The 20,322-nt window shown below is 47.5% G+C and overlaps 1 protein-coding gene across 3 annotated transcripts in view; it reads left to right on the top strand.

Moving 5' to 3' along the window:
• The window catches only part of NARF (nuclear prelamin A recognition factor), a 44,544-nt gene that overhangs the window by 17,558 nt on the left and 6,664 nt on the right, over window positions 1-20,322 (top strand). For all 3 annotated transcript variants that reach the window (XM_075903540.1, XM_006132395.4, XM_075903539.1), the window contains exons 7-11: window positions 6,397-6,515; window positions 9,871-10,000; window positions 11,856-11,928; window positions 16,408-16,545; window positions 19,904-20,061. In XM_075903540.1, coding sequence (XP_075759655.1) covers window positions 6,397-6,515; window positions 9,871-10,000; window positions 11,856-11,928; window positions 16,408-16,545; window positions 19,904-20,061 — 618 coding nt within the window. The remainder of the gene's footprint in view (window positions 1-6,396; window positions 6,516-9,870; window positions 10,001-11,855; window positions 11,929-16,407; window positions 16,546-19,903; window positions 20,062-20,322) is intronic.

Here is a 20,322-nt window from a genome sequence, read left to right as displayed (position 1 = left end):
CACAGGGTGTCACAGAGAGGAAGGGGGAAAATTGTTCTTTGGCCTCTGATGATAGGACAAGAAGCAATGGGCTTAAACAGCAACAAAGAAGGTTTAGGTTGGACATTAGGAAAAACTTCCTAACTGTCAGGATGTTTGAATACTGGAATAAGTTGCCGAGGGATGTTGTGGAATCTCCCATCACTGGAGTTATTTAAAAGCAGGTTAGACAGACATCTATCAGGGATGATCTAGACGGTGCTTGGTCCTGCCGTGAGGGCAGGGGATAGGACTTGATGATCTCTTGCAGTCCCTTTCAGTTCTAGTATTCTATGATTCCTGGGGCTCTAAGTCAAGGTAGTGGGTCCACATGAGTGGACCCTGCCTTGGACTAATTTTGAAGCTTCCCCGTAGTGTGGATACCCTATTTCAACGTTATTATTTCAAAATAACTTATTTTGAAATAATGTCCTAGTTTGGATATGCCCAAGATGACCTAGAATTAATGCAAACATATGGGGAATCTGTATGGTTAAGAAGTGCTTCGGTTTCTTAGATTTGCTGGAACCGTGGTTCTGCATTTTAAAGACCCCCCTATTGATGAGTTGGCAGAAACAGACAGTGCATATGTGAACTACATATAAAAGCCTTGTATTGGTCATTCACTGAAGCTACTTGAATAACTAAACAGTGAGTAATGCCATTGTGAAGCTGGAAGTAATAGACACTTGTTTTGTTTCCTAGTTACATGGTTAAATAACTCTATCCTACCTAGCTGGCTGCAGCTGTTTGGATTTTAAGGACACTCCATTGGGTTTGTGTGACTTATAATACTGAAAATATGTGGTTTCTGAAAACTAGCTTCCTAGGCACGGCATTCAGATGGCTAGTGAAAATCATGCCAGATGTTTAAGGGTGATCTGAGAGACTTCATCTGGAGTGACACAGTGGACAAGTCCTAGTTTAAAATAAGAAATACTTCCTCTTTTTAGAGACATAAACTGTACTACAGTCATGTATATGGTGGGGAGGGGGTTATAATTGTTAAAGTATTTTAGTGCTATTCATCCAACTTTTATTTCAGGCACTAAAAAGAAAATGAAACACCCACATTTTCCACAATTTTTAATATGATTGTGACAAGGTGAGATTTGTAGCACTGGTTTGAAGCAGACATAATGCAGCTAAACCCAACACAGACTTCTGATTCATAATTCTATCAGTGCACCTCAGTCCTGATATGTAATTCCCCTTATTAATGCAGCGCTTGCATCTCTGGAACAGAAATGAATAAGTAAGTGTATGTTGGGGGTGGGGAGGGTAAATTGTGGGTATCTGACTCATAGTACACGATTAGTCGATGAGGACAGCTCTGCAGAGCCATAGCAGGAATAGCTCCAGGAACTGGCTCGAGCTGAGACTGAGCACTCCCGGCTCCTGCTGACTCTGGGAGCCACCCACGCTGTGGCTCTGCATTTTAAATGTAGAGAGAGCTGCAGCTCTTACTGCATTTAAAATGTAGAGGCTCAGTGTCCCAGACCAGCACGAGCTCAGTCCTGGCTCGCGCGGAGTCCAGCAGTCCCTACCCACAGCCAGCCCTAGCCACTGCAAACAGCCCCTGGCCACTGGGGGACCCTGCTCCCCGCTGTGACTCCTGCAAACGGGCTGCTGCTGGAGCAGCCTCCCGTATCTTCCCCCCCTGCTATCTCTGATAAAGGCGGGGGGTAGGGGGAAGAGGCAGCACTGGCTCCTGTCCCCCCGCTCCCTTGCTGTCTCAGGGGAGGAAGTGAGTAGTCGATACTCCAGTTGACTGCCCAATAAGTTTATGCTCATCGGGTAGCAGACTAGTCAACTACTCGCTAATATCCCGAGTTGGGGGTGTTTTAAATGCCTGCTAGGGTCTCCAGTTAAACTGGTCATTCTCGTCTCCTAACCAGAGTTGGGCACACCAGGCAGGAGGACAGGTAGTTCTCCCCTAATTTATAATTCTCATATTGCAAGGGTGTAATGCCATAAAGTCATGGAAATCTATCCTGATCCCTGCAAAGAGTAAATCAATTGAGTATCATCCTAATTACTATACTGTCTGCTTTTTATTTGTCCAACTGCCTATTTTCAACTGACGCGCATGTATACATATTGTATAATGTCTTAACTTATAACGTTTCTTCCTTGTGGTCCCCAAATCTCAGGATTACTACAAGCCTACAAATATATTTCCTAATAGCAGGGGCCCAACTAGCTATTCTGGGGGAGGACATGCAAGATATGACTTTGGGTCCCCCTCCTCATCTCCTCTCTCCTCTTGAGCATTATTGCGTAGCTAACGAGAATTATTTTACCCCATCGTCTCAGTGTATTCAAGAGTGTAACAGGAGAGTCTAGTCCCCCTTCCTGTTATCTTCAGTCTCTAGTCATGATCCCCTGGTTATTCACCAATGGGGGAAATAGGGGGGTCCAGGCCCACCCTCACTCCCGGACCCCAGCCCAGGGCCCTAAGGACAGGTACACCGAGACCTGCCCTGCTGGTGGGGTGCCTGCCCGAAACTCACCAGCACGCTGAGCTTACCTGGCCCTGGGCTACTTCCTATCCCCCGGACCCTAGTTCCCCCGTGATTCCCACCTTCTCCGTATTGGCCTCACCCCCTGTGTGTCCCTTGCCCCTTCCTGCTCCACTCCCGCGCCCTCCTCCCATTCTGTTCCTGCGTCCTCCTCTTGTTTCGCTCCTGTGTTCTCTCCCTGCTCTGCTCCTCCCTCCTTCCCCCTGTCTCTAGCCCAACGGGGGTTTTGAAGAGCCCGCGCTGGCATCCCAACGCGATGACGTCGGTCGCCGCGCATGTTAGCTCCGCCCCTTCCCCCAGTCCCCGCCCCTCTGCCGGCCATGTTCGTTGCGTGCTGCTTGTCAGCTGGGCGGCGGCGGCAGAACAAGCGCGGCAATTCACCCCCACTCCTCGGATCGTCCCCAGGAGCGTCAGGGCAACCGCGGGTTCAGTGCGGGGGGGGTCCGCGTCCACGGGGTGGAGGCGGCCCGCTCCGTCACAAAGAGCGATTAAATAAGTTTGCATAGGTTTAATTGCACCTAGTATTCCACAGGGGTGAAAGTAACTTACATTTCTTACAGGTGCTATTGTAGCGTGCACGCACACCCAGGGGAGGATGCTCAAATCAGGTGGTTGAGGGGGAAGTGATATGACATTGCCTATAAGAAATTTAAGTGAGGGGTGAAGTTGGGAGGGCTTGGGCCAGGGGGTTAGAGTGAGGGGAGTTGCTAAGGACAGTGGGTTTTGTGGGGGGTCAGGAAAAAAGCTAGGGGACTGACAGTGTAGTGTGGGGGTTCAGGAATAAGGGCAGGGGACTGGGGTGGGGGGGCTGAGGGCAGGGGGTATGTGTGGGTTTCAGGAATCAGAGTAGGGGTTAGGGCATGGGAGGGGCCAGGGCCTGGGAGGGTAATGGGGGTGGGGGGAGGCTAAAGCTGCACGTACTGGGTCATTGCCCCTCTTCCTCTGATCAGGAGCGAGGGGAAGTGCACAGCTTGTATGAATTCTCTGCCTCTCTCCTGGGCAGCTGGGAGCAAGAGGAAGGCACACATGCTGCACACGTTCCCCTCACTCCCTGATCGTCAGAGCAAGAGGAAGAGCAGCAGAGCTCTGGATACACGTGGCTGTAGCCCCCACCCTCCCAAACACACATGTGCATCCTACATATAAAGGGCATGGGGGAAGGGTCTAGAGGCTGAGACAACCACGGGGTGGGGGTGGGGGGCGCACACCCCTAACCAACCCCCCCAATCCACCCCAACTCTAATCTGTTTGAGGATGGAGAACTTGTCCGTTGTGAAGTGGGTATTGCCTATAGGTGAAGAGACTGGACTAACCCTGATATTTCTATTTAGTTTTGGGACTGGCAAAATATTGGTAGGCCCAATGGTTAGACACTAACCTGGGACTTGGGAGAGCCAGGTTCAATTCCATGCTCTGCTCCAGGTTTCCTGAGTAACCTCGTCAGTCATTTTAACTTTCTCAGCTGTACAGTGGAGATAATGGAATTGCCCTGCCCCATAGGGATGCTGCAAAGACAAATATGTTAAAGATTATGCGGTAGCTGGGCACTACAGCAATGAGGTCGGTAAGAATGACATTAGAGTATCTGTTCATATCTCCAGTAATACATCGAGATGTTGGATGCTTATGGGTTTTTTAAGAGAATGCAGATTTTCATGTAGTAGCTAATTTGGCCTATAATATGCAGTGAGTTTTTAGATTATGTTTCATTCAACTCTGCTGTTCCAGAGAAGGCAAACTGTACCATGTATTGAGATGTTGAAATTTAGAAAACAGAATGTTATTGAGTTATTCCACACTCTTAAGTAGAGAGTGGAGCAGCATTAGTATATGGTGATCCAAGTGACAGCTACTAAAATGAAATAATGTTTCATTATTAGCTGAATCCCTGGTTGAGGTGCTGTATTTTGTGCTCCCATAAATCTGTGCATTCAAGAAGATGCAATGCATAACTTATTTCACAATGGATTCTAAATTATAGAATTAATTACCCCATAGATTCACTAAGTCTATTTGTAGATGCCTATTAGTTTACTTCCATACAGTAAAAGATTTATTCATGGACAAACTGCATAGTCAAAGTAGAAATTGGAAAGTAAACTATGATTGTCTTATGAAACACTGAGGTTAGGTTTGCTCTCTCCTCCGTGCATAGAGAGACCACAGATTTGTCCAATAATTGTGCAGAGCAGAGGAAAGAATTATCATAGAATACTAGAATTGGAAGGGGTCTCGAGGTCCCTTACAGCATAAACAAGCACTAGCATCCCTAAAATCTGTCTAACCTGCTCTTAACTATCTCAAATGATGGAGATTCCACAACTTCCCTAAGCAATTTATTCCAGTGTTTAATCACCCTGACAGTTGGGGAGTTTTACCTAATGTCCAACCTAAGTGGAATAAAAGGAGGAAGGGAAACAGTATGATCCCAGTCTGGGTCCCCTTAGTACAAATGTACTCATGGAAAAAGCAGGTGATGCCTTGGATATCTTTTCATCTTCTGTGGCTGCTTAATGCAGCTCATTTGCACAAGCCTCAGGCAGAGAGCTGCTGGCTGAGGCTTCTTTTCCCTGCTTCTGCATCTGTGGATGCTCCCAGGGTGGTTGGGACTTGAACCACCACCCTCTGCAAATGCTGTATCCTCCTAGGCTGCACCAGTGCCCAGTCCACCTCCCCTACCTTCATAGGGTCCCTTACCTGCCTTTCTAATGTGGGAGAAACATCCATCTGTGGATCAGCTGGTGTTTTGCTGCTCCCAGAGTGGGCAGAGCTTGATCCCACCACCCTGCATGTACCCTATCCCCCTCCAGAGCCCACCCCACCTCCTTGTCTTGGGGCAGGGATGGACTAGAGCACACCACCCTATGCTCCCCAGGCAAATGCCCTAGCCCGTAAGCCACTCCAGAACCCGCTGCTCCTTCACAGGGTCCCTTATCCTGCTTTCCTGATCCTGGGGCAACTGGTGTTGGCTGCCCAGCCACTTCCTGAGAGTGCAGCAAGGGATCAAGCCCACCAGCTGTGCTCCAGAGGCTGATGCCCTATTCCCTAGTGCACTCCAGAACCCACCCCACCCCCTGCCTTCAGCGGGTCAGAAAGCACCAGTGGATACTCCCACTCTAAGGAAGTTGCTGCTATCTGCATGAGGGAATTAGGAAGAGAAACCAGAGGAGGAGATGAAAAGGATAAACAGAGAGAGCAGCAAAAGAGAATGCCTCAAAGGACAAAATGAAACCGAGAATAGGCTGAGCAGAATAATAAGGAAGGATAGTCTAGTGGTTGGGGTGCTAGTCTGGCACTCAGGACACTGGAGTTCAGTTCACTTCAGCTCAGCTCAGCTTTGCAGAAGATCTTTTGTGTGGTTTTTTTTTTTTTTTTTTTTTTTTATGAGTCACGTAAGTTTATTAGGGCCATCTGTAAAATGGGATAATAGTGCTGCCTATCTCCATAAGGATGGTTGGGGATAAATGCATTGACTGCAGGACGCTTGGATTGTACAGTAATAAGGAGCCATATAAGGACATAAAATATATGCCCCAGCTGTGCCGGGGAGAGCAAAAGAAGAAATCTGTCCTCCATCCAGCAGTCCATAACAAAAGGTCTCCATCCAAAATAAAAGGTTGGAATTTACGGATGTAGGGAGTCTCTGGAGAGAAGGTAGCTTCCATGGCATTAATAAGCTATTGCTGAAATTTCCTGCATGCAATGGGAGACATCCATTTTCTCTCTCCACTTTTAACAAGCAGTTTCTCATCAGCCCTGCCATCTCATCATGCTGGATTTTTTTTATCCGTTTCCTCAAGGAACTATTTTCATATGCCCTCAATTTTGCTATCTTTCTTCATTCACTGTATTGTAGGTTGGATCCGGTATGCTGAAAGGGTGCTTACCAGCTCAGTGACACCACACATTTGCACCGCGAAATCTCCTCAGCAGATCATGGGATCCCTGGTGAAGGGTTACTTCGCCAGGCAACAGGTAACTTTAATTCTACTTTTCTTGATTAAGAGAATTGTTCTCTTGCGTGTTCATTTCTAATATGTAGTTACATATGTCTTACACCTTCCCCTTCCCAATTAACCATGCACTGGCTGAACATAGTTGCAGTACTGTGCTCTCAATACTTCATAGAGAGATTTTTTTTTCTATATAGAAAGTTAAACCCAGGGGGTACGTCTAGCCGACATGTTTCTTTCGAAAGAAGCTTTTTCGAAAAAACTTTTGAAAAAGCTTCTTTCGATAAAGATCGTCTCAACAGCCACAACTTTTTCAAAAAAGCGATCCGCTTTTTCAAAAGAGAGCACCCAGGCAATCTGTATGCTCTCTTTCAAAAAAGCCCTGTTTGCGGTCAAGAATGCCTTTCTTTGAAAGAGCTCTTCCGTAAAAAGGTATTCTTCCTCATAAAATTAGGTTTACTGCTCTCGAAAAAACCGCCATGTTCTTTTGATTTAATTTCGAAAGGACGCAGCAGCAGTCTTGATGCAGGGAAAGTTCTTTTGTTTTGTTTTTTCTCGAAGAAAGGCCACTTTAAAAAAAACAAAAAAACTCCCTGTAGTCTAGACATAGCCAGAGTGGCCAATGTAAAGGTGGTATGTCAAATGCTACCCACAGAGTTCTACAATACAGCCACTCCCATTTGTAAAGCAGAGAGTATCATGTAAAAACTACTGGTCCCAACATGCAATGCTCGGTCATCTCAAATCAAACTGAAGCATTTGCATCCTGAGAACTGGAAGTATCCCTGGTTTTGAACTCATAAGCTGATTCTGCCACTAATTTGTGGTTTGGCTTGAGCAAGTCACTTCCTCTCTTTGCCTTAGTTTCCCTTGGAGAGTGACCAAGCATTCCAATATTATAGGGACCATCCCAATACCAGGGGCTTAGTTTTATATAGGCAGCTAAATTCTTCTTTCCACCCCTTCCATCCCCTTGGGGAGAAAATACACTGATTTTTCAGAACTGCTGTATGAGAGATTTGGATAATAATACTTAACTACCTCTGGCATAGGGGGTGTTGGTTGCCTCAGTGAGTTATGGTAAAATGCTATATTATTATGTTTGCTGCTGTTGTTAGTGGCTGTCAGTCTCATAGGAAATAACCCACAACTCTATCCGATGGACAAAGTGTGGGTGTGCCCCATGATAAGAGATTCATCTCAAAATCTGGACACGTCACACTTCTCAAAATGCACAACATACACAGTACTAGAAGTAGTTTCCATGTGAAAATATTTCTTGATTTCTCTGTTCTTTATAGTCAAATTATAGTTAACTGGGTCATTTGGGAAAAAGTTTGCAGATGACACTAAGCTAGGGGGAAAGGTAGATACGTTGGAAGGTAGGGATAGGATCCAGGGTGTCCTAGACAAATTGGAGGATTGGGCCAAAAGAAATCTGAGATTTAACAAGGACAAGTACAGAATCTTGCACTTGGGACAGAAGAATCCCAAGCATTGTTACAGGCTGGGGACCAACTGGCTAAGCAGCAGTTCCGCAAATCTGGGAATTATTGTGGATAAGAAGCTGGATTCGAGTCAACAATGTGCTCTTGTAGCCAAGAAGGCTAATGGTATATTGGGGTGCATTAATAAGAGCATTGCCAGCAGGCTTAGGGAAGTGATTATTCCCCTTTGCTCAGTATTGGTGAGGCCCTTTGGAGTACCGTAAAATCATGAGTACCAACGTCAGAATTCTGGAATAAGCTGAGAATAATGCACACCCCCATTATACTCACGATTTTACCCTATATATAGGAAGGAAGGGGCTGCTCCCACCTGCAGGCTCGTCAGGGAAAAGCGCGCGCAGCACCGGGGAGCCGGCGGCGGAGTTTGAAACCTGCTCCCTGCCCAGCTGCTCATGCGCCACGCTGAGCTCACACCTGCTGCGGGGCCCATTGCCCCACCCACCGGCTCCTCACCTTGTCCGGAAGCCTGGCTGACCTCACGCCTGCCGCGGGGGCCCCCTGCCCAGCTGAGCTCACCGATGTCCAGCTGAGCTCGCGCCTGCCGGGGAGGGTGGCGGGGAGGGTGAGGTAAAAATTTTACAAATTACCTCCTATGTATAATGTGCACCCCGGATTTAACCCTTGATAACCGGGGGAAAACAGTGTGCATTATACGCGCGATTTTACGGTATTGAGTCCAATTCTGGGCCCCATTGCAGAAACAATGTGGACACATTGGAGAGAGTCCAGCAGAAGGCAACAAAAACAATTAGGGGACTGGAGCACATGACTTATGAGCAGGGCTCGCCGAACTGCGGCAGGCCCCGCTTGCCAGCTGTGCTGTCCGGTGATGTGCGCAATCTTCCAGGTTGCAGTCTACTCGCCACGGGCAAGTAGATTGTGTTATTTGTTGAGCCCTGCTTATGAGCACTGGCTGAGGGATTTGGGCTTATTTAGTCTACAGAAGAGAAGGGTGGTGTGTGTGTGGGGGGGGAGGGGGTTGATAGTTACCTTCAACTGCCGGAAGGGGAGTTCCACAGAGGATGGAGAGAGGCTGTTCTCAGTGGTGACTGGTGACAGAGCAAGAAGCAACGGTTTCAAATTGTAGTGGGGGAGGTCTTGGTTGGCTATTAGGAAAAATTATTTCCCTAGGAGGGTGGTGAAGCACTGGAATGGGTTTAAGTGCTTCCCTAGAGCAGTGTTTCTCAACCGTTTTTTTTTTTTTTTTTTTTTTTAATAAAGTACCCCTTTTAAAAAAATTATAAGTACCCCGAGTGCCTACAGTTTTCAGACACACAATTTTTTTTTTCTACCATTGCAACACATTTGTTTAAACAACTTAATTGTAGCCTGGTGGGCGATGAAATTTTTGGGTGTTAAAAGTACAAAAATAATAAAGCACTGGAACACTTAAAACAAAAATTCAGTTTTCTCCAAATTTCGGTTGTGTTGACGTACCCCCCAGACTTCTCTCTAGTACCCCTAAGGGTACTCGTACCACTGGTTGAGAAACACTGCCCTAGAGGTTTAAGTCCCAGCTTGACAAAGCCCTGGCTGGGATGGTTTAGCTGGGATTCGCCTTGCTTTGGGAAGGGAGGAGGGACTCGACCTTCTGAAGTGTCTTCCAACCCAATGATTCTAAGTTGTATGGCCTGAATGTTTGAAACATTTCTGACAAACTGCTGTAATACAATCCACTTCTACAAAACAAACAAACTTCCCCAGTGGTTGTGACTTGCAATCAGTTTCAGACCTAATGTGACTGTAAGTATAACCTGTGAATTTTTTTTTTTTTTTTTTTTTTTTTGCAGTAATACTTTTATCCACCATGTTGGCGCCATATATTTCTGTCCTTTTACAAAATTAAGATGTGTCCTTTTTATTTCTTAGAACCTGTCTCCAGATAAAATTTTCCACATAATCGTGGCTCCTTGCTATGACAAAAAATTAGAAGCCTTGCGGGAAGATTTTTACATCTCCTTGTATAACTCTCAAGATGTTGATTGTGTTCTAACATCAGGTAAAACCCCCTTTAAACTTAACTTCTATATAATTGTCGGCATGATTCACCAGTTGTTTGAACTAACTTTGTTTTTTATTCATTTAGCATTTTGTAACTGTCAGAGTAAGGTTTAGTTTCATCTGATTCCAAAAAAGGACTCTTTCTTGAGTTACTGACTGTGTATGTATTGCATAGAGATTGTGTGTGAGGTAGATAAAAGAACAAGAATTGTTTGTGTCCGTATTCTGCTCTCTTGTATCATCAAAAGCAATTGCCTGAACTTACACTGTAGGCAACCTTTCTGACAAGCAACTGCTGTACTGACTAGCATTTATTTAGTGGCTTTGTCCTCCTCACCTACATTCCACCTGTTAATTCACTAACACATCTGTCCTGGGACAACGACTACTTCCAACTTTCCTGTCTCCCAACAGCTCCAAATCCAAACTGTTGGGTTTTTTTGTGCAGTGAAGGGGTGGGGAACAGGAAGGATGGAAGGCGATCAATCTGCCACCAAAACATTTTTTCCTTTTCTGACCAATATGGAAATTTGTCCCAATGCCATCCTGCTCAAGGCTCAGTACTGGCCCAGTGATAGGTTGAAGGTATTTTTATCTCGAGATCCTTCAGGACAGCATGTTAGCTTTTTAATCACTGGAATGAAGAGACAGTTTGTTTATAACCTTGGAAGTGTGGAAATACTGGAGCTGAAAGTCCATATTTCTCTCCCTCCACGCCCTCACTCAGATGCCTCTTTTTTACATCATTTTAAGAGGCTTTTTAAAAATAAAGGTTGGACCCCCCCCCCTGATTGAGCACCCTTGGGACCTGACTGGTCCCAGATGAGGGATTTTGCCAGATCAGGGGAAGGCATTTCTGGCCCCCCTGCTGCTAGCCCCACCCGTGCCCTGCTGCCCACCAGGCTTCCTGGCTCATTTGTCCAGACCATCTGGGTTGTGAGCTGCCTTTCCACCTGCCCACTCCCCCCAGCAGCAGAGTGGCTTCCTGGATTCCGCCCCTGCCCCCCTCCCTCCCCCCCCCCCCCCCCCCCGGCAGCACAGCTCAGCCATGCATCTGGGCTCCCACCCCTCCCCCTGAATCACGCCAAGTTCCCAGCCTCCCCACAGCACGCCAGGTCACCCTGATCCTGTTGCTGGACCAGAGAGTTCCGCTTTTTATAGCGGTGCAACCAGTACATCCTTTTCCCTTATGTGTCTGTTCTCAGGGTTTGTGTCACTGTGGCTGTGTCCAGACTCCATGCCTCCGTCGACGGAGGCATGTAGATTAGCCAGCTCGGAAGAGGGAAATGAAGCCGCGATTAAAATAATCGCGGCTTCATTTAAATTTAAATGGCTGCCCCGATCTGCCGATCAGCTGTTTGTCGGCAGATCGGGAGAGTCTGGACGCGATGCCCCGACAAAGAAGCCTTTCTTCATCGACACAGGTAAGCCTCGTGAAACCAGGTTTACCTGTGTCGATGAAGAAAGGCTTCTTTGTCGGGGCATCGCGTCCAGACTCTCCCGATCTGCCGACAAACAGCTGATCGGCAGATCGGGGCAGCCATTTAAATTTAAATGAAGCCGCGATTATTTTAATCGCGGCTTCATTTCCCTCTTCCGAGCTGGCTAATCTACATGCCTCCGTCGACGGAGGCATGGAGTCTGGACACAGCCTAAGGGCTTACAGCTAGAAGGATACAAAAAATAGTCACAGTAAAACCTTTTTTCATGCAAGATTTATTCATGGCTTCATTCTATAATGTCAGGTGTTTTTGCTCTGCCTGTCTCTCTTGGCATACTTCCTTCTTGAAGAGAGAAACCATGTGTGTACTTTGATTTGTGTTTAAGAAAAAACGTCCTGCATCTCTCTACAGGTGAAATTGTCCAAATAATGGAGCAGAAAAATATATCTATGAAAGAAGTGGCTGAAGTGGCTGTAGACAGTTTGTAAGTAGCTTTCTTTGTGGGCTATTGTCATTGCACCAGTGGACAAATAATGGTTTGCCATACATCGTAGTCACTGCCCATGTAGTGCTTTCTTTAACAAACAAGCTATTAAAAAAAGAAAGTCAGCATGCACCAAGATCTGACTCCACTGAAACCTATTCATATGCACCTCTTGTGTCTCCCAGTGCATGACATGGTAAAATACAACAGATAGCCCTGTTTACTGGATATGGTTTTGTACTAATACAAAGCCAATCAACTAAAATAGATGCCCCTTCCTAAATGAATTCCTTTTTAATTTTTTTTAAAGCCTAATTTAAAAGAATTGTGCTGTGCCAAGATTGTATGTTCAACCATCTTCAGTGTTTGATTACAAAAAGGAAAGTGCTTTTATTTGTATTTTTGTGCAATAGTATTAGATCTGTAGAAAGTGATGAGATTCTGGATTCCATTGAACGGATGACACGTGTTAGTGTTATTATGGAGTGTTTGGATGCCCACATCTATACCTTTTTAACCACTTATAACTTATGTAACTCTGTGTTAACTCTTTTTTATAACTGAACCTGTGGAATGGTAACTATTAATTCCCTTTGAATTTGTTCTTCCAGTGGTTCAGGGAGGCTGCCCCAGGCCCCGTGCTTTGGGGGACCCCATTGCGGCCCCCTCAACCATCCTAAGGATGGGACGCAGGGGGCTCAAGACTGCCCAGGGAATTACTGGGGACCTGACACGGGAGCAGCAGGAGTCCGGCCCTCCTGCATTTACCATGGGGGTGGGAGCCACTACAACCCAGTAGCCTGCTCCGCTCCACCCTGCCACCCATCTCCCAGCCCGTTGCGCCTCCACTTCACCACGGCAGCGAGAAGCGACGTGCCTAGCCCCAGCCCACTCCCCCAAAAGTTCATCACTTGGGGGAACAGGTTGGGGCTGGGACCAGGACGCTCTGCTTCACCATGGCAGTGGGAAGCAATGTGCCGTGGGGTGGACCAGAGCAGGCTGCTTGATTGCTCTGGCTCCCGTCACTGTGGTAAGTGCACTGGGAGGGCCTGACGCCTGCTGCTGCTCCGCACCAAGCACCCTGGTATATGTTGCTCAGGGGAGGGGTTTGGGGAAAGAGGCAGTGGGTGGGGTGGGGGTGTGGCCTGCCCCAGTATTGAATCAGGCAGGGCTGGCTCGAGCCATTCCTGCACCCCAGGCAGCGGGCGCGCGACACATGCGCAGCTCTGCTCCCAGGCACATGGCGCATGTGCAGCCCTGCCACACTGCGCACCTTACAGCTGCAGTCGGGCGCGCGACACCTCGTGGCAGCTCTAATGGGCGCCGCGCGGCTGGCCTCACGGTGCCCCTTACAGCTGCCATCAGGCGCCCCCCCATAGGTTGGCACCCCGGGCAGCTGCCCGGCTACCTCCCCCCTTAATCCTGCCCTGGAATCAGGCTATAAGAACTGATCGCAAATCTTTACCCTTGAAGGGTGAAAAATCACCATGGGTAAAAGCAGATCTTCAGAGGAATAGGAATAAAAACAAAAGCTTCTCTAATGGCATGTTACTGTTAACATTAAACAAAATTAAACAATCACTGATTTTTAGTTCAAGTTACTTTTTAATCTTAAATGACTTCAGTTGTAATTCTCATAATTATGCTGTTAACTAGAGAACATTAACATAAATAGAAGTTAGGCAGATACAGGACACACTTCCACCAAACAAAACCACAGCTAGTAACAACTAAAATCACCAGCAATTAAATAAATCTACCATTAATGGTCTGGCTCAGAGTAGGTAGACATACTAGAAGTCTGGTCCTCCCTTGTTAAATCTATTTTAGGAATAAAATCCCAATTTTTCTTGGTTATTTAAGTTAAATGTTGTGTATATTATTTTGCATTAACAGTTCTTGCCTTTTGGTTTCTGGTTGAATGTAAGGGCTCAGGCAGCTGCTACCAGCAGAGTGCACCATCCATATAACACAAAGGAAGTGTCCCAGCACAGGTCACACTGGGATGCTCAGGGAGAAGTGCAAGGTAGACCATTAAAAGTGAGAGCAGGGTGATGAACTTATTATCCCCAAAGCAGCCAATAGGCTGGGACTGCTGTCAAAAACACATTTTTCTCACAATAGTGATGCCATACTTCTTCGAGAGATGTCCCTGTGGGTGCTCCACAGCAGGTGTCGGTGCATCCCAGCGCTGTCGCCTGGAGCCTTCACAGCAGTGCCCAGGGAGCCATGTGTATCCAGTGTGCTGCGACCACACATGCGTGGCCCCCCTCCCTTCAGTTCCTTCTTACTTATCCCCAGCTTAAGATGGAGATCAGCAGTTCTCTTCACGTACTGTCAATAGATCCTGTAGATGGCACACTGGCAATACTGGAGCCCATGGGCTTACAACTACAAGCGAAAACGCAATAAGCAGCGCCGCTCCCTCTCCCCACCTCGCTAGGAGGAGGCAGCTTAGGATCCACAATCTCAGCAAGCAGGTCCATGTACATCCCTTGATACTAATTCATCATTGTCCCTGATGAGGCAGTGATGCCACCACCACCAGTGGCGGCTGATGATTTTATGACTTTCCAAGACCTTTTTAAAAGGGTAGCAGCTTACCTCCATATCGCCATGCTGAAGATCAGAGAGTCAACACTAACTCACTGACATCCTCCAAACCACTCCATCAGCTAAAATCATGCTGCCTATAAATTAATGGAGATTGCCTATCTCCTAGAACTGGAAGGGACCTTGAAAGGTCATCTAGTCCAGTCCCCTATCTTCACAGCAGGACCAAGTACCATCCCTGACAAAATTTTGCCCCAAATCCCCTCTGCAAAGATTGAACTCACATCCCTGGGTTTAGCAGGCCAATGCTCAAACCACAGAGCTATCCCTCCCCCCACGATAATGGATCCTGCTAAGGCAGTCTGGCGGATACTGACTACTATTCCACCCACATGTAAGCTGGCAGATAGGAAGTCATACGTTCCTCCCAAAGGCTCTGAATTCCTCTTTACGCACCCTCCCACCAAAGAAATAAGCAACAGCAAACTCGCTCCACCCTGGCTCATAGTGAGAGACTTAGACCTCTGTTGGGAGAAAAGTGTACATCGACGCTACAGTTTAGAGTAGCAAACCATGCAGAGTTACTCAGTAAATACGACTACAACAATTACTCAAAGTTCAAAACTTTTATTGAAGATATCCCAGAGGCAAAAAAGCAGCAATTTAAGGTGGTAATTGCAGAAGGACATGCAATCTTGAGAAGCAGCTCTCAACGCTGCAGAGACAGCTACAAGATCCACAGCCACCACAGTTGTCATGAGACAAGCCATGTGGTTCAACTCAGCAGCTTTTCCACGTGAGATACAATCAACTGCAGAAGGCCTTCCTTTTGAGGGGGAAGAAACTCTCCTTCATTAAGACCAATGAGGTTCTTTATACTATGAAGGACTCCAGAGCCACATTTCGGTCATATATCAGCTGTATCCCAGGCCAAGGTGCCCACAGTACATTTACTGACACCAAAGGCAAAACCACAGGAATTCCCTTTGTTGTCCCAGATTCCCTTCGTAACCCCCAGAGCCTGACACCACAGATGTCTCTCTCATGGGATGGGGAGCACATATGGCAAACAGAAAAATTGAGGGTCTCTGGTTGCTAGGTTTTAGAGCTGCTGTGGAAAGAACAGATTAAAACAAAGAAAATGGTATCTCTGGACTACAGCTTAAAAACACCCCCAATCTACCTTTGATCACCAAATGCTGGCCATCTCTCCCTCTGCCCATCACAGTAACATAATCTGATGCAGTCAGAAATGATTCTCAAACTGAGTCAGGACCCCAAAGTGGGTTGCGTATGTTTCCATGTCTTAGTTACAATGATCTTGTGGCTCACTGAGAGGAAGGAGGGCCACTCATGTAGCCCAGGGTATGTCTATACTACTCTGCTAGTTCGAACTAGCGGGGTAATGTAGGCATACCGCACTTGCAAATGAAGCCCGGGATTTGAATTTCCCAGGCTTCATTTGCATAAGCGGGGAGCCGCCATTTTTAAAACCCCGCTGGTTCGAACCCCGTGCAGCGTAGCTACACGGGGCACGAACTAGGTAGTTCGAACTAGGCTTCCTAGTTCAAACTACCGTTACTCCTTGTGAAATGAATCTGGACGCCAGTTCCGACTTACATACAGATTCAACTTAAGAACAAACCTACAGTCCCTATCTTGTACATAACCCAGGGACTGCCTGTATATGAATAAATTTTGTTAAATGCTTCAAATTTAAGCTAAAAAAATTCCCCTACTCTTTTTTTTTTTTCTTTGCTGCTCTTTTCACTTACCAATATCTCAAAACGCAAGTTGGACAAGTTAATTTCTACTAACGATTTTTTTCCTCTGACAAAAAATGTAATGAGAGAGAAAAACAATTCATTTTCATGAAATTATCAAATTCTGAGCTTCTTTCTCCCTCCTTTTTGTCCATTTTCAAAGGTTTGGTGAAATAAAGGAGGAAGACATAGTACGGCATGATGGGAGGAGATCTGATGGGTACCTAGAGCACATCTTTAAACATGCTGCCAAGGAGCTCTTTGATATGGATGTCAAGGAAATCACTTACAAAACTTTAAAGTAAGTTGGATTTTGGATCTTTGTATTAGTAACATTGGATAACATGAATGTCAGTGCAGTAACTATGTATTCAGTATATCAAAATCACCCGTTTTGCTGTCATCCTTAATAAGCTACCTCTAAGTTCATCACTGGAAAATCACTGCTATTCTTCGAGTTCTTGTTCGTGTGTTTTCCATTTAGGTGTGTGCATGCACACATGGTGGCCAGAAGATTTTCTCATATCAGCGTCCATTGGGTGGGTCTGGGTGCCCCCTGGAGTCACGCCTACTTGGCACCAAATATAGAGCCCTGCCGACCTTCCCCCTACTCAGTTCTTCTTACTGCCAGTGACAATAGGCTGGAACATTCCATAGTTCTCGATTGCACAAGTGCCATTTCTCCTAGCTCTTTAGTATTGTCACGGGGCAGGTCGTCCCTCAGGCTTAGAGCCCTGTCATCATTGGGATTACCTGCCCGTGTTCCGCCCCTCACCCGTGTCTCCCTACCGTACTCAGCCCGTCCACCCTGACAAAAATGAAGAAAAAAGGTCAGAGGCCCGTTTAAGAGCCCCTTGAGTCCCGGTCTTCCTGGGCGCTATGGGACGACCGCAAGGGAGGAGGGGGACTCGGGCCCACCCTCGGTCCAAGTCCCGACCCAGGACCCTAAAGGCAGCAGCGCGTGGCCACAGGTTGGTTGGTGGGGGCTCCCCCGTAACTCACCAACCCACGGGATCCAGTGAAGGCACCATTGCTGCCTGCCGTCCCCGTCCTGGGTCGCTTCCTCCTCCTCGCCGAGCCGGTCACTTCTGCGGCGAGCTCCTCCGTTCTCGCAGCCACTGCTTGCTGCTTCCTCCGCCTCAGGCCCCTCTTCCCTGGCCCGAGTGTCTTCCTCCCCTTCCTCTCTCCCCGGACTGCCTTTGAAGGGGCCGCCTTCCTGGGCCCCACCCTCCGTGCCCAGGCGCCCATTGATGATGTCACCCACGGAGGGGAGGCCCCTCCGGGTGACATCTCCTTCTCTGGCTATCCCCGTACAGGCAGGGCACCTATGCCGGGGTGCCACCCACGAGCGGTTGCATCTCCGGCTCCCGCCAGCGTTTCCTTTGCCCCTCGCGGGCTTAGGAGTGCGGGGGGCCGTAGGTCCCGGGGTGGGAGGGACCGGCACCCCGTCACAAGTATATATTGTTTTTAGTATTCGTTTACTTAGTATTTCTGTATATAATTTTATTTATAGTTAGTGTCTGTGGGGAGGTTCCCTCCCCACTCTGTTTCTTTAGAATCCCTGGAATCGTGCCATGCTACGTTCTCCAGGGTTTAAAAATTGTCAGGCCTGTGCCAAGTGCATGTCACTCCTCCTGCATTGGTGAGGGTCATCAGAAAGATCACTGCCTTGTTTGCTGCGAATTCCATCCCAGAACACTGAAGGACACAGAACAGTGGCTCAAAGTTCTCCTAATGAAGGCCCCTTTGCACCTGCAGTCTGACCTGGGACTGGGGGATGATAAGCACCTCTTCAGCACAGAGTGCTCCAGCGCTGTCCTCTGCCTCGGCACTGAAGGAGGACATTTCTCGGCACCATCATTGATCTTTGACAGGCACATCTGAAAGGCACCTTTCATGCTCTCTGGTGCCTCAGAAAGGGAAGCAGCCTGATGGCAGGATTTTCTCACAGTCCAGAGAAGTGCAACCCCAAGAGAGCCACTCAACCAAATCCCCACAGAGAGGGGAGTCAACCCCTACCTGAGAAGGGAGGTTGAGTCCACAGCTTCAGGGATCTCTGGCCCCAGCAGACCAGTCCCTACCACTTGCCTCGACGCCAGAGGCGTTTGAGGCAGCAGGCAACTTAATGCATCTTTCTCCCCACCTAGAGGAAACAGACAAGTCCCCAACAGTCACGGCACCAACCCATCCTCGGGTGCAATCCAGGGGAAAGCTGTGATGATGTCTTGACGATCTCATTTGCCAACCCCCCAGGCACCATCGCTTCCTGCCAGACAGCCCAGCCGATTGCTGAGCTCCTATAGGTCGGCACCTAGAAGCTCAGCTCCTGTCTGAGACCTCTGGTTCAGAATTTGAGTTTACTATTCCAGGAGGAGCTCCAGCAAGAGATCTTAATCTAGAAGAGACTGCCACCAATAGCAACAGGTGCCATGGCCTCAGCGGCCTTCTGGATCCCCTGGGTGTTTCATCAAGCTGAACAGGGACTCCCAGGGCATCACTCAGCACCATCTTCATGGCCTTCGCCAAATTTTTGTTCCTTCTTCTACAGCTCCGCATCCCATGGCTATAGCACCTACTCTGACACCGTCCAGACTGGCACTGTCCCAGGCACCGAACCCAATCTCTGCTCTGGCACTGACAGGAGGTCCTGCCCTGCCAACTCCTTCAATGCTGTTACCTCTGCCCGAGCCATAGACATGGCACCAGTGCCACCAGAAACAGCATCAGCAGTGCCTTCGTGTGCTCTTTACCCGATGCAGGCGCACTCAACTTCCCAGGCATCAGAGGTCTCAGAGGACCAACAACATCAACTCTTCCCTCTTCACCAGACTGTAAGGACCGCCGGCAGTGTGTGGGTCGAGATGGAGGAGCACAGCCCAGTCTAGCATTATCCTCCTCTTCATCACCTGATGAGGTGTTTGCTGGCATGGCAGTGACAACAGCTCTGGAGGACATGAGTCCTACAACAGCTACTCCATAGTGGCCCAGGGTTTGGCCATTAAGGAGGAGGAAGAGACAGGGGAGTCAGATCCCATGGTGGACATTTTGGCTCCTGCTGGTCTTTCCAGGGTAGCGGCACCATTTGATTACTTCAGTAAGGGAAAAAAATAAAACCTTGTGGAAGACACCCCCCCCCCCCCCCCCGTCTCAAGTACATCAATAGCGAAACATAATGAAAGACACCTTTTCGAGCCCTCTCAGGGATACAAGCTCTTTATATTCACCCTTCTCTAAAATGGCCATCAGAGCTTTCTTGCGCAAGAGAGCGTCCACACTGCCATGGACCCTCTTACGCAAAAGCACATGGCAATGTGGATGCACTCTTGTGCAAGAATTTTTTGCGTAGAAACTCATGCGCAAAACAGTTCTTGTGCAAGAAGCCTGCAGTGTAGACGTAGCCTGTTTTTACTTACCCGTTGCTTTATTAATAATGCTTCTCTTTTGACGATGAAATAAACGTTTGTTCTCTGAGCCCCACCCTGACTTTTATTTGACCCACAACACATAGGAGCTAGAAGCCCAGCTTGTTCATTCTCAGATTATCCTTTTTGCCTTCTCTCATCTGAGCTCTGTGAGCACGTACTGAAATGCTTGTGTCATCCTATTCGTAATCCCAAAGGGATCTAAGGATTTTGAATTTTTTCCAACTCTGTTTACAGAAACAAGGACTTTCAGGAAGTCACACTGGAAAAGGATGGTGAGACAGTGTTGCGCTTCGCAGCTGCATATGGCTTTAGGAACATCCAGAATGTGGTCCTAAAGCTGAAAAAGGGAAAGTTCTTGTACCATTTTGTGGAGGTTCTTGCCTGCCCTGGAGGTAAGAATCATACTAGATCCTTGGTGACTTTTTTCTGTTTGAGTGCTGTGGGAAGATTCCAAAGTGAACTGATCCTTGTTTTAATTTTTACAACTCCACCATAAAATCTGAATGGTCCAAAATAAAACACTCCCGCTTAGTCTTTCTCCGAGTCAATTCCATTTATTTAGTAGCCCAAAATGAGAGAGAAAGTATTTGTTTTCTGCTGGGTGATCTGTAAGCAGATAGCCCAGAGTACTGAGGGGTTGTCCTTTTGTGACT

This window comes from Pelodiscus sinensis, chromosome 20 (assembly GCF_049634645.1).
Source record: "Pelodiscus sinensis isolate JC-2024 chromosome 20, ASM4963464v1, whole genome shotgun sequence".
NCBI classification, from domain to species: domain Eukaryota; kingdom Metazoa; phylum Chordata; order Testudines; family Trionychidae; genus Pelodiscus; species Pelodiscus sinensis.
This window is presented reverse-complemented; position numbering and strand designations above follow the sequence as displayed.